The 14968-nt window shown below is 49.9% G+C and overlaps 1 protein-coding gene across 1 annotated transcript in view; it reads left to right on the top strand.

Annotated features, from left to right (window-relative positions):
• The window catches only part of LOC119372594 (sodium- and chloride-dependent glycine transporter 1-like), a 58744-nt gene extending 45048 nt beyond the window's left edge, over nt 1-13696 (top strand). The window contains exon 5 of the mRNA XM_037643075.2: nt 13446-13696. Within this exon, the coding sequence (XP_037499003.2) occupies nt 13446-13610 (165 nt within the window). The 3' untranslated portion in view covers nt 13611-13696. The remainder of the gene's footprint in view (nt 1-13445) is intronic.
• Nucleotides 13697-14968: the final 1272 nt, after the last annotated feature.

Here is a 14968-nt window from a genome sequence, read left to right as displayed (position 1 = left end):
GCCATGTATATCCAACCGCATCACATAAACTGGGACGCAATTTTGCCATTCGTGACTTTCGCGTACAATACCTCCGTACAGCGCACAACAGGTTACTCGCCATTCTACCTCGTCCATGGTCGTTTGCCCTCTTCTTTCCTCGACGTTTCCTTCTTCTCTGCGCCTGTTAAACCATCTCCATCCACCAGTGAAGAATACGTGTCCCGGCTGCTTCATTGCCGCCAGCTGGCTCGCGTCAACCCTGAAGCAAGGCAACAGGACCGCAAGCTTGACTATGATGCCTCTCATCGCGCCGTGTCCTTCAGCCCTGGCGATGAAGTGCTGCTTCTTACACCCATTCACACTCCTGGCTTGTGCGACAAATTTCAACTACGCTTTATTGGCCCCTACACGGTCTTGGAGCAAACGTCTCCCGTCAACTATCGCGTGGCACCCGTTGTTCTCCCAGCGGACCGCCGCTGCCGGGCTGCAGAGATAGTCCACGTATCACGCATGAAGCCTTTCGCAAGGCGTTCTTCGTTTTAACCCGCGGTCAGGATGACCGCTCTCGCGTGGGGGGGAAAGTTAGTGTGGGCATTCATTAGACACATCTACCCTCCTCGTACATGGTCATCATCATGGGTGTTTGTCGTCTTCATCTGTAGTGGGAACTCGCCTTCATTGTGATCTGTGCCTCGGGTGTGGTCGCTTCACCGTGCCTTCGGGGCCTAATAAAGGTCGCGCTAACCGTTGCGTCACAAATATCTATATATATATATATATATATATATATATATATATATATATATATATATATATATATATATATATATATATATATATATATATACGAATTTCGGACGATACGAATATTTTATTGCGAGAGCAACTATACGGACAGTCGCGGCTGGTTTTTGTCCGTCCCGGTCATGCACCGTATATATATATATATATATATATATATATATATATATATATATATATATATATATATATATATATCTCGCAATAAAATATTCGTATCGTCCGAAATTCGTATCACGAGAAAACATGGAAACTTAGTATGCGACAAAAAAAAGTTGGCATACGTTTTCATTTAGTGTTTCTCAGGGCCGCAGCGACATCACGAACAGCTTTGAATGATTGCCAGTAAAGTTTTTAGACGGTGCATGCAAATATACGGTGCATGCGCGCGTGTCTATTTAATGAACCAGATATGTCCCGTGACCGCTAGTAGCGCCTTCCTAATCTTACTACGCTTTTCTGCATGACACCAGAGTTCTGCGGTGAAAGTGGCTACAAAAGCGCTTTGCACACGATAGATGGAGGCCCAGTTCCTTCACCAAGACCGTCCGACTCGTCTCTTGGGGTCTTCGTCCACCTTTCATGGGACTTCATGACGGACCCGCAGCCCAAGTTTCAATCTTGTTTCATAGAACGTCTGATTGCGGGGACATTGCTTGCATCGGCGTGGCAGGCACGTGTTAACTCAGTACAAAGACGCTGCTGCCTCGAGCGCAGGAGCACGCGTCAACGCGTCGGGAAAAAAAGCGCGACGTAATCTAAACGCGAAGGCGCATAAAGGCCCGAACACACGTACGCGTTGCAGCGCATCAACGCGTCACTTTTTGACGCGGCGCCGCGCCCTCTCCCTACGGGGAGAGAGGGCGCGCGGCTACGCGAAGCTGCGCGCCCTCCCTCTCCATAGGGAGAGGGCGCGGGCCGCGTCAAAATATCACGCGTTGACGCGCTGCAACGCGTACGTGTGTTCGGGCCTTAAAGGCCTCCAAGCTTCGCGCGCACTATCTCGAAGGCAACGCCGCCCTGGCAATGGTCGCGCAGCGCGCATGCCCACGCCCGCGCGTGACTGCCGCGTCTTCCGCGACAGCGCGGGCAGCACCTGTTCATACCTGTGCGCTAGCGTACGTTCGTATCAAACGTCGCGGGGTGCAAATCGGTTCGTAGCAACCGTACTCCAATACATGGCAGGCTAATTGGCCTTGGCCGGGACAACAGAAAAATTCGTATCGCTCCGAAATTCATAACAGCCGTGATCGTATCACCGAGGTTTTACTGTATTTATGTAACTGGTCCGTTACACGTGTAATCGCTGTCTTGAGCAAACCGCACCCGAATGGCTGGGAACCTTCCAGATTGTTTCAGAATCTTCTTATAGGCTTGAGCGCGCAAACGCGAACAGTTGAGTTCATTCTGGAACTAGCGCGGCCACCAGCGATAAGGCACGAATGTTCGATGCCGCATGTATATTTGGCCGAACTTGTGTCCGGGAAACGGAGCCACACTGCACAGTGAGAGCGCCGAACAGGGCGTCGGCCGTCGATAAAACTGATCATGGCTGGGACGCGCCGTCTTTTACACATCACGCATCGAACTTTCCAGCCTTATCACTAATGGTCGCGCAAGCTCTGTAATAATGCTGACTATTCGCGTCCTGCGCGCAATCTTAACAAAATGACCTACTACAATCGCGAAGCTTCTCAAACACTGCGGCGCGGTCTGCTTCGAGCGTTGCTAACCGTCCTTGCGGGTCAAACCCGAATACATCAAATTGAAACGAGAAGCGGGCGTAGCAATATGATGGTTTTGACACGCAAAACTCCATCAATTTTATAGTATCGTACTTTCACGCATGCGCTGTGCCGTGGTATCACGTTTGCTAAAACGTTGAAGAAATTAACTTCGGTGCCTCTTTTTATATCTTCTTGTATTGATAAGTGCTCTGAGTGCCCTGCAAAACTGAAAACGCGCTTGCTTGCCAAGTATGCTTGACAAGGTGTACAGCCGCAATCACGCCTGTGTAGAGCGCGCGAGCAGCCGGTTTTAGATGCGAAGTATCTTAAGGTCGAGCTCAATCCGGTGGTGGTGTGCGGCGTGACCACCCTTACTGCGCATGCGCATACCCTCTCCACACACCTCCTCTCCACTCCCCCTCACCATTCCCCCTGTCCTCTACCCCTCTCCCCTTTCCCCTCTCCACTCACCCTCTCCCCTTCCTCTCTCCACTTCCCCTCTCCCCTCCCCCTTTTCACTGTTCCTCTGAAACGCGGGCTAGACATGCCGAAATTCCCTCCTGCACAACGCCGCGATGAGCTCGAGAGCATGCGCGTCCCCTCCTCTTCTCTCTCCTCTCCTACGCTGCCCCCTCTCGCCCGCCTGTCGACCCCGTTCCCCGCTCGCCCTGTGAGAATTAACGGCCAGGCTAGATGGAAGATACGACGCGCGTAGCGTCCCTCTTCGCGTTCCACGACGCGAGGTCGGTAGCATGCCCAACGAACGCCAACAGAACGCGATCGTGCAAGTGCTCCGGCTTCGCATCGCCTCATGGTCCCCTTTAGCGGGATATGGTGTAATTTTTTGCTCTGCGGGGTGATACCTTGAGGCAGTTTCGGGCTCTGACGTGGTCAGCCTGACTGCAAGGCTGCGCATGCTCCTGTCACACCACATCAGAGCCCGAAACTGCCTCAAGGCGTAACCCCGCAGAGCAAAAACCGGCTGCTCGCGCGCCCTACACAGACGTGACCGCGGCTGTACAGTTTGAGGTATTCAATAAGACAATACTGTTTTGTGAAGCAGGACACTGTATCTATGACAAACAGATAGTGCGCTAACGTATACAAGGAACACGAGACACACGAAAGTATGCGGCGTATCGTGCGCACGCCGAGCGATAAAGAAACGGCACAGACGTTTCTGTACAAATAAAACAAAACAATAAACGCCACTCGTGCATTGCTTGTATCAATCCTGGGGTAGAATCCTAAGCACGCGACTGGCCGAGGTCTGGTAGTGCTAGATAGTGGAGTGCGACAGGATGCAAAATATAATACCGGTAGCGCAGAAGGCGGCAGCCAGAGTTGCCAGAGTTGCCAGATGCTACCGAGCCAACAAGTAAGCATTCATCACAAAAGAAGCCCAAAAAAAGCGGCGCCACTTTCGCGGGAAAGCCCAAAAGAAGCGGAAATTTATTGAATTTCCCCATTCTTGAAAATGTCTTTAGGTAAAATAAAAAAATATCAGTCAACTACGAAGGGGAGTTGAAAAAATCGCTCTAATTATTTTGTGCAGCGAAAATATGCGGCTCTAGAATGAAAGCCCATATTTACATTTAGCAATGTCTCCAGGCTAGTCTCCATTCGTTTGAATGCACGTTTACCAGCGCATGATTAACTTCACTTGTTCCTTCCCCCAACGTATGTTTGACTTCAACACTCAGCTACACAGGGTCATCGACAGACGAGCTATTAGTGAACGACAAACACGCTATTCGGGAACGTGATGATCACTAAAATAACTGTATTTGCTGGAAAATGCAAATAAGCCCAGAAAACGCGACAAGCGACTGGAAAATTCTATAAGCAACTAGGCGAAAACAGAAGCCCAAATCCGCTTACAATAAGCGGAACTGCAACTCTGGCGACAGCTCTCCGCAGCAGGGAATCGCGACGTAATCGGAATCAGCACGGAATCGCGCATGCGCGCGCGGACAAGACCCCGTGGTTGAGGAGAAACGTTTCTCCGCTGCCGCTTGCCGCAAGAAGACGCGAGGACGGGTAAAGCTTCCGCAAAGGAGAAAGTCGCTGCTCTGAAGGAGCAACGCAGCCCGGTTCTCCATTCTCGCTCCCTTTTGTAGCGTTAGCCACACTGACCTTGCCGAGCTAGTTTCGCGCGCCTCCTCAAGAGCCGTGCTGCGCATGCGCGAGGATCAGTGACGTCACATATCTGGCGCACCAGAGCCGGCACCTCCCGCACACTCCGCCGCCGCCGGTCTGCGCTTTCCAGAGGAGTGACGTCGTAGCCACGGCAGACGCACTGGCGCCGGCGCGCGCGCAGCTATGCGCCTTCGCTGTGCAGTCGCCGTCTGACACTTGCTGTAGCCACTTGATAGTTCCTCTGACTGGCGTTTGCCAGTGTGGTATAGCCATGGAGGAGGAGAGCGCAAACGCTGTTTAACGGCGCAGAAGAGCAGAGAAGTTTAACTCATCTGATCCCGAAGTAGTTGCCTGGCAAAATAAATATACATGCGCCACATGATACGTATACCGTGTGTGTGTCATTGGAGGAGCAGTAAGCATGATAATCAGGCTAATCCTAGAATATCAGGTAAGCTAAGAATAATCAGCTCAACCTTTGCTAACGCTACGTATAAACTGGAATAGCCGAGCAAGCGACTGCAACATTTTTCTTTAGAGGGTAGTCTGTAAATAGGGACGTCGGACCCGTTGGCAGGTTTGTTAGCAGGAGCTGTTTTAGCCATCTGGAATTCAAATGCAACAGATCAAGACGCTAACAATTCGTTGAAACATAAACACGTTGTTCCGAATATCTATGAACAAATATATCAGGTGCATTGGCAGGTCCCTTATTCTTGTGTCCTAATTTAACAATTGAATTACCATGCCCTTGATTAAGTGTGCTTGCAAATACTATCTGCAATGCTTGTCAAAGCTGGTAGATTCCCATTGGCACCAGCAATGATCGTATGGAAGCGTTCACTGAAATGTCGGCGATATTTATTTGTTCTCACGCGAAGCTACGTGAGCATTACATTGTGTGGAATCGAGTTAACTCGGAAACTTTCTAGCGACACTCGTATAGGAAAAGAGAGAAAGCGCATTAACAATTATTTTACCGCCTTCATTCCGTTCGTGATTTCATTCCGTTCGTGACAGTGATTTCCTCTTTTGTTTTGTCTTTTTCTACTTAGTATAAAAGCACGTCTTACGCTCATACTACTCTCATGCCAATTTTGGTATATGCCAAGGTGAGGGGTGACCACGAGAGTACCCAAGCGCAAGTGGATGAAGGATGGATGGATGGATGGATGGATGGACGGACGGACGGACGGACGGACGGACGGACGGACGGACGGACGGACGGACGGACGGACGGATGGATGGATGGATGGATGGATGGATGGATGGATGGATGAACCGGACCGGACCGGACCGGAACTGAACCGAACGGAATGGACGGACGGATGGATTCGAATAGCCTTTGTTTCACTTTTATGCTTCGCGTTAAAAAATATCTCTAAACTTAGCCCCCTACAATCGATAGCCGAGGAAGGACCACTCATAGCGGTCATCGATTTAATTACGTTTTTGTGCTGTGTCTTTTCTTGCGCTGAATAATATTGCCACCCACTGGCTCCTCAAACAAACAATATTGAACATTTAGACTGGTGGTGTTAACACGGCAAACGTCGAAAAACCTCCGTTTATCGTTCAGTGAAGACACCGGAGAATTCATAGCCGCGGTACAGTATCGAATTCGGGGATCGGATGTTCCCTCGAGTAATTGAACTTTAACATTGTCAGAAGGGTCGCTAGCTAAGAATTACGTTAGATCCGCATTGCAACCCGTGAGTCCTTCAATGTGGCTATCGCACGAATCGGTCTCTGTCGAATCGCAACACAATGGGTCATATAAATTCCATGTTAGGTGAACGAAAGTGCAGCGCACTCTAATTGTCGCCTGCTTGATTGAAATCACTGGGCTGTAGGAGTTGATGGGGATGAGCGGGCGAGGGTTTATGGATCGTGCAAAGATCACGTGTCACGAGGCGCCTTCTGGCAACAAGAATGTTCCGCCCTCGCCGCCTTCGCTACGTGGGTCGCTGGCTAACACTACCAGGAATTAAATCTCACAGAAATACCCAACAAAGAGAACGAGGAAGCGCCCTCCGTCGTATGTATTTGTATGCACAGATGAAGTATATGAACTACACAGTCAGCGCTCACAATTTATTGTTGCAACGTGACGGCGTCCGACGTAGACGTGCCGTCGTCACTTGTTTAATGAGATGACGAAGGCGTACGGCCGAGGAAGGAAGCGAGAGGCATGAAGCCGAGCAGCGGCCGTGGCGTCCAACCAGCCAAAAGCACCCGAACATCCTAACTGCCACGAGCCACTGGCGCTCGTCGTCTTTTTCTCCGGCCGGCTGGCTGCCACTGGCGCGGCGCTAGATGGGCTCCTCCCCAAGCGCGTTGTGCGATAGAAAATATATGTACAAAAAAGGTAGGAGGAACAAATAAACAATATGTACATGCGCCGCAGTTCCTAGAATGTCCACTGGGAAATCGGAGTCATCAGGGTAGAAGGCGTAAGGAGTCCGGTTGTTCCGGCGGGCGGCACTGGGAACCACGTAGTGGGCGAGGACCGCGATGATTGCGCGTCGCTAGCAGCAGCGAGGTGCGTTGAAGGTGCTAGTGCTGGAAGAGGTGCAAACGCCCTGATCGACCCAAAGCAAACCATCACGCGGTGCGGCTTCTTGAGCGCCGACAACAGTGGGCCTGTCGACAGCGCGATGTATGTTCTGGACGGATCACGAGTCGGGCGCTGTGCATAGATCTGGTGCAGCCTCTCCTGAAATGATGACAAGACGACGGAGGTAATGAGAAATGGCCGTCCACGACACCGGATCGTGCCTGAGTTGTGGATAGGCAAGAGGGCGTGGGGCGTGGCACCTCAGAGAGATCAGAGGAAATCGTCTCAGGCACATCTGGAAAACTCTGGCTGCCATTTAAGGCGTTGGAGGAGAGGTCATGATCGGGTTGACAGTCTACGAGCGCTTGAGCGGCAGGCGCCGATGTGTTGGCAAATCCGCTGGCGTGCAACGCGAAAGCGGGCTCTGCATCCGTGGTGTCAGCGGTGTCGCGGGCTTCTACTGGTATTGGGACAGGCGAGGGCTCTGCAGGCACATCACCTGACTCGTCTGCGATCGTCGAATGGCCCCGGGCAGCCAGTGGAGCAGCAGAGGATTCTGCAGCAAATGCGACGGTGCACGGTGCAGTAGCCGGCGTCGAATCCGTGATGGAGAGAGGTGGCAGTGGCTCTGGTGGCAGAACCGGCACGTCAGAGGCAGGAGCCGTGGACTCCAGGATTGTGGGTCTCTCAGTCGATGGGTCGATTGGCGCGGGAGGGTGGTCTCCGTCACCTGTGTAGCCGGTACTCGGAAGGGGAACGGTCTGGACTGGCCGTGGTGCGGGAGGCGTCCAAGTAGATGAAGGCGTGTCAGGTGGCACAGGGTCGCTCTTTGGAAATGGACGATGTCTGATGCCGTAAAACTGGAGCACGGCGTGTCGCACATCATCGTAAGGGCGAGGGCTCCACAAGAAGTACGTGAGGTGGCGTTTGAGGTCACGCGGAAGATGGTATTCTAGTACCTGGAACATGAATTCTTGGAGCCAGATGTTGTTGAGCTCCAAGGCCGCCTCGAACTCTTCGAACCATGATTGTAGGCAGGAGGTGCGGAATGGTGGCAGCGGTGGGTCCAATTGCGGCTGCCAGGCTTGAGCTGGCTGGAACATGGCTGCGGAGCTGAGTGGCAGCGGTGCAGTGCGGGTCGCTTATCCTTGCCTCTGAGGTCACCAAATGTTGCGACGTGACGGCGTCCGACGTAGACGTCCGCTGCTCGGCTTCGGCCTCTCGCTTCCTTCCTCGGCCGCACGCCTTCGTCTTATCATTAAACAAGTGACGACGGCACGTCTACGTCGGACGCCGTCACGTCGCAACAATATCTATTCATTTGTCTATCTATCTAGCCGCCAACATCTGGACGCTCTCAGGGTTGTTTTCTTAACGTGGCATATACCAAAACTGGCAAAGAAGGGGCATGAGTGTATGATGAACATCAATGACAGGTCATAACATAATGTCACACGGTTCCTTATTCGTTTCCCTGAGACGACTCGAACGCGAAAGCCTTCTTTCTTTTACTTGGAAGAGTAGCGCTAGTGGACACGGACTAGAGGAAGAGACGCGGACACGGATGTGTGTCCGTGTGTCTTCCTCTAGTCCGTGTCCACTAGCACTAGCCTTCCAAGTATGAATTTCGAACTCTCCCAAAAACAGCACTCCTTTTTTTGTTGTCAGTCGATTTTATTGATCCCACACACCCCATCCCGAATGCATTCTGCACCCAACGTAGTTTTGCAGTGCCTCCGAGATTGGAAGCATTGGAAGCTTTCTTGGCCTCACGTCTGGCGTCCAAGGCTTTCGCCTCAATGGCATGACATGTCTGTTAAGCACGTCATCAAGCAGTTTTCCGTTCACGTGCGACGCATGCCCGCATACCATAGCCCGGGAACTGCGGGTGTGCTCAACACGTGTTGGTATCTTAAAGGGCCCCTCACCAGGTGTGGCCATTCCGAGCTGACACGCTCAATGCATAACAAGATACAACATTGGCCATTTTGAGCTGGCCCTGTCAAGGGCTATGTTCGACCCAGCTGCTGTCGGGGCTTCCCGGATATGGCAGCGACTAAGATCACCGGGTATGACCCGGTCATCATAGAATGGACTGAAATTGACACCAAAAGCCAAGATGAAGATGTTCCACTCACGGAAAATGAGTGTTTGCAAGCCCTAATGTGATTACGGCAACGCAGGACACAGGCGACCACGACAACCAAGGGAGACGCCGGCGCAGCGTCGGTGGCACAGGCGGGGATTCCCCGCTCCTTGAATTCCTTGAACGTGTCCTCGAACCGCTGGCGACAACGGTGCGGTGCCGTAGAACAAAGGAGCATGAGCACCCTGAACAGAAGCCGGTGACGCTTCTACCCAGTTTACGCGCTCGGGATAGAACACCCCGGACCCCCAATACCAACGTCACCTTCCTTTTATATGCGCTACGTCGTTTTCCTCTTCTGGTGTCGCCACTCAACGCCACGTCATGCTTGTCATCTTCGGAGCCACGTCATGATGCTCCTTCATCTTGTTTTTTTTTGTCTGATTTTCGGCTCCATCTCTAAAATGTGACAGGTTGTGCAACATCAGTCACATTCAAAGGGCTCCAACCAAAAATGGGTTTATTTCCCGACGTTTCGGAACCAACTCGATTCCTTCTTCAGGGGGGGGGGGGTGACAGCGGAGGTGTCGAGGTGCAACTCTCAGAGCCTTTAACTTCTCTTTCGAACCAGCTGGGGAGAAGGAGGGCAGGCGCGTCTTCTTCGGTGGTGAGAGCGTTGAAGGGGTTGCGTTGCGGCTGCCGCGGTTGGTGCGGTTGCGTGGGATTGATGGGCCGGGGGCGGCCGGGGACGGTTTTGCTCACTCGCGACTTTGTTGGAATTGGTTTTCCTTGCTGTGGCTAGTCCGTGAATGTATACTGACAGCAGGTTTCCCTTGCATCGGTTTAAGTTGCCTTCGGTGTTTTGGATAAACCACGGCTCCAGTAACAGCCATTTTTGTTGGTTAGTTTCTGTTGTTATGATTTCGGTTTTTCAAAGTCAATCTTATGGTCGGCATCTTCCGAGTGTCCTGCAAGGGGGTTCCGTTGTCTTGAGAACGTCCTGACGTTGTTTTTGTGCTGTTTAATTCTTTCGGTCAAGTTTTTCGTTTCGCCAATGTATGCGGCCTGGCAGTCGGAACATTTGATTTTGTAGACGACGCCTTGCGCTCTTTCTCTTGTTGGAAAGTCCCTGGGTTTCGGTAGAAGGAGGTTTATTGTGTTGGTTGACTTGTGTGCGACCGTTATGCCCTCGTTCTTTAAGAGTCTGCTTATGGCTGCCCTTCACGTAGGGGAGAGAGATTCGCTTCTGGGATGGCGGTGACGCTGGGGGATCCGTTGGAAGTAGTTTTCTTTTTTGTTGCCGGATTGCTTTCCGAATGATGGGGCGGGTAGCCGTTTTTTTTTTTTTCGAGTTCGTTGACCACGGTGTTTCTTTCGTTCCTTCTGTCTGATTCTAATGCGCAATGCGTTTCCGTTCTTCTTATCAAAGTGTTGACTACTAATGTTCTGCGGCTTGCAGGGTGATTTGAATTAAAGTGCAGGTAGCGGCCTGTATGCGTAGGTTTGCGGTAGACTGAGAAACTTAGGGAATCTACTACTCGCTTGATTAGTAAATGAAGGAATGGAAGGGATTCGTCTTTTTCGCGCTCACAAGTGAACTGAATGTCCGGTTCTATGGAGTTTAGATGGCTGAGTAGGTCGGTGACTTGCGGTGTCTTTATAATGCAGAAACAATCGTCCACGTACCTGAAGAACACTTTGGGTTTCTGTGCAAAGGTGCTCAGGGCTCTCTCTTCCTTGTTTTCCATGGTGATGTTGGCTACGGTCACGGAGATTGAGGCTCCCATTGGTGTTCCTCTTGTCTGCCTGTGGTATTCGCCTTTAAAGGAAAAATACGTATTTGATAAGCAGAGTTCCAGGAGTCGACAGATTTCGTCCACACTCAAAGGAGTTCTCTCGTTCAGAGCACTGTCGCGTTCTAGGGCATCCCGGGTCACGGCGACTGCCAGTTGTATCGGTATGCTGGTGAACAGAGACACCACATCAAACGATACCAGGCACTCGTCGTTCTCTAGTCGTAGCTTTGACGTCAGTCCGACGAAGTCATCCGCGTTGCGCACATGAGACGCGGTCTTTCCGGTTAGGGGAGAATTTATCCGGTGCAGGTACGTGGATAGTGATCGCATTGGTGAGCGTGAGAAGTCTACTATTGGGCGCAGGGGGACTCCAGATTTGTGAATTTTCGGGAGGCCGTAGAACGCTGGTGCTGACCCGTTTCTGCATATTAGTTGGAGGTAAAGGTAACGAAAATTTGGTTTGTCCCGGAATATTCCTGCTAGCATCTTGTTGAATACTTGTTGTGTTCCTGTGGTGGGATCCTTTTTTAGCTTCTCGTAGTCTACAGAGCTTAACAATGTTGATACTTTCTCCTCGTAGTCGCGTGTTCAGGAGACCGGTGGAGTTGCCCTTGTCTGCAGGTAGGATTACTATGGTTGTGTTTTTTTGTAGGTTTCTTAGTGCGCTCATTTCACCTGGAGACAGGTTTCTTTCTTTCGTGCGGTTCTTCGTCGAGCTGATAATTCCAATTGCTTTGAGTCGCACTTGACCTCTTACACTGGGTTCTAGGTTTCGGATGTCGTTCTCCAGTGCGGCGACCATCTTCGGAATGGGGGGTTTGTCCGTGGTAACACTGAATTTTAGATGCGAAGTATCTTAAGGCGGAGCTCAATCCGGTGGTGGTGGTGGTGTGCGGCGTGACCACCCTTACTGCGCATGCGCATACCCTCTCCACACACCTCCTCTCCACTCACCCTCTCCCCTTCCCCTCTCCACTTTCCCTCTCCCCTCCCTCCCCTCTTCCATTCCCCTCTCCACTTTCCCTCTCTCTTCCTTCTCTCCCCTCCCCCTTTCCACTCTTCCTCTGAAACGCGGGCTAGACATGCCGAAATTCTCTCCTGCGCAACGCCGCGATGAGCTCGAGCGCATGCGCGTCCCCTCCCCTTCTCCCTCCTCTCCTACGCTGCCCCCCACTCGCCCGCCTGTCGACCGCGTTCCCCGCTCGCCCTGTGAGAATTAACGGCCAGGCTAGATGGAACATACGACGCGCGTAGCGTCCCTCTTCGCGTTCCATGACGCGAGGTTGGTAGCATGCCCAACGAACGCCAACGGAACGCGATCGTGCAAGTGCTCCGGCTTCGCATCGCCTCATGGTCCCCTTTAGCGGGAGATGGTGTAATTTTTTGGCCTTCAGAGAGTACTGAAGTTTCTTCGGTTGTGAGAACCCTTGTCGATAAGTTGGTTACAAGATGCTGGTCAATCATTTCTTGTTTTTTTTTCAATCAATCATTCAGTCAATCAATCAATCATTTCAGTATATCATTTCTTGTTTTTGCCAGACAGGCAAATCTGTCAAAGTGTTCAGCTTTAAAACATCAGTCACAGTAGTGCTTCTCAAACGTCGATGGTGCTGGCAGTGCTACCTATTCACTCTTACATTACATACATACTACTATGGCTCAGCATTTCTCAGCAGCGCAGTTAGCGCTGCCGAGCAACGCTTTTGTTAGCGAACGCTGTTTATAATACGCGTATCAGCACGCGGTATCGTGAGATACTATTCGATGGAACTGACGTCTCTTATAAAACGTGAGTGCCGACGTTACGTCGGACTACAAGCTGCCCTTCAGACGTCCCAATGCGGTCGACGTGCCTGGCAAGAGCACGTTGTGTAAACAACTAGATTTGCATAACGATGTCGATCCACTTCGTACCGCTTGGCTCAAACCCAAACAATGTGACAAAGGCACATTTTATTAGCTGACTGTTTCGCATGACACCAATTCTCACAATGCGTGGGATCCGCCAGAATTTTTTTCAGTACACCTGAATCAACATTTCAAAGTAATTTATTTTTCAGCTCATTTCCTGCGGAGACAGGGACTAAAGGCTGAGACAGCCTGACGAGGCCCCTGCCCCCGTTCAGTTCATACAGCGTTGACAATACATATACAAAAAGTGCACTTTGTATCAGAACTCGGGTTTCGCTCAATATACAGCCGAAAAACAAAAAAAAAGAAATTATACCTATTACATCTGGTAACAACGTTAGATACATTACATATGCACATAATTAACAGAGAACACACATTATACATGCATTTTACGTAAGCAAATATTTCGCACGACTCATTCACACTCACTCATTTCGTTCCAGGATATCAGGCAAGCGGTCAGGCCAAACTTCATGTGGGGCCCCAAGGATTCTCTGCTTCTGGAAGCCTACAAGAAGCACCGCACAACCTGCCTGCAACGCCTCAAAGTCTCAGCCAACCACAATACCAGCATGCAGAGAATAGGATACTTGCACGAGGACAATTGAGCGGCTTCCAAGTTACTCACCTTCATTGATTGAAAATGAGGCGTGAGCACGGCGTATACTAAGAAACAGATTTAAAAAGTCGAATTTTTAACCTATATGATGTATCCTTTGATCTGTATAATAGAGAACCTTGTAGTGCTTAAAAATAAAGATCTCATAAAAATAAAGATCTCATTGCTCGCTTATAGATGTCTTCATGCACTGACACATTCTAATCACGGTAACGTTTACGAAAAACGGCAAGTAACTTAATATTTATCAGTTACATGGTTGCTACAATAATTTTATCTTTGTGTTTACTTCATTTCCCTCTCACATAGAGGTAACATTGATAGTATCATGCCAGTTTAAAGGATAAAGCACCGCGATATGCATCGTAACCTTTAGATTGTAACTTATAAAAGCGCAGTGATTCATTCGTTAGGGGACCTACACTGTGTTTTTTATTTATTTTATTTATTTATTTTAAGAAACCCTTAAAGGCCCTCACTGGAAGGGTAATAAATATGGGGGTAGGAAAAAAAGATACAACGCAATAGAGACATAGTCAGCATAAAAAATTGCAAATAAAACAAGACTTGCTTAAGTATAACGAAAAAGGCAACGCAATAACACAACACATATTGAAAAATATTGAAAGAGGTGTTTAAAAATGCAACGCAAAATTACAGAATAACATAATAGAATACACACACCAAAAAAGCATTGTTCAGAACAGAGCAGAACACTAAACTTGGTTATCATTTTTTAAAAGTTCATTAAATTTCGAAATGTTGCTTTCTGTTGCAATAATTCGAGGCAACTGGTTCCATTCAATGATGGTTTTTGGAATGAACGAATTAGCAAAGGATGAAGTACGGCATGTGATGCGATTGATCTTGAGAGGGTGATCGCGGCGTGGAAAGATGACTTAGGGTGACTGAAAAAAGTCGTCATGAAGCAACGGATCATGATAAATTCTATGAAAAAGAGATAAACGGGCCAGTTTACGACGATGGGAAAGGTTATGAAGACCTGCGCGAGCTTTTAAGGCAGTGACGCTAGTGAAGCGAGAGTAATCAGAGAAAATGAAACGAGCAGCACGGTTCTGCAGGGCTTCGATGTTATCGATGACATACGCTTGTTCTGGGTCCCATATGGCTGAAGCGTACTCAATTTTAGGGTGGATTAGACTGATATACGCAAGTTTTCGCACATTCGCAGGAGCATGACGCAGATTACGTTTTAACATAACAAGAGAGCGGTTAGCAGCTGCAAGAATGTGATCGATGTGACAGTTCCAGGATAGGTCGGATTGGAGGTGAAGTCCTAGATATTTGTATGACGTAGCTGACTCGACGGGTGTGCGGTTAAGTGTA

Source organism: Rhipicephalus sanguineus, chromosome 10 (genome assembly GCF_013339695.2).
Source record: "Rhipicephalus sanguineus isolate Rsan-2018 chromosome 10, BIME_Rsan_1.4, whole genome shotgun sequence".
Taxonomy (NCBI): Eukaryota; Metazoa; Arthropoda; class Arachnida; order Ixodida; family Ixodidae; genus Rhipicephalus; species Rhipicephalus sanguineus.
The sequence above is the reverse complement of the archived record's forward strand: the minus strand, read 5'-3'. Positions and strand labels throughout refer to the sequence as shown.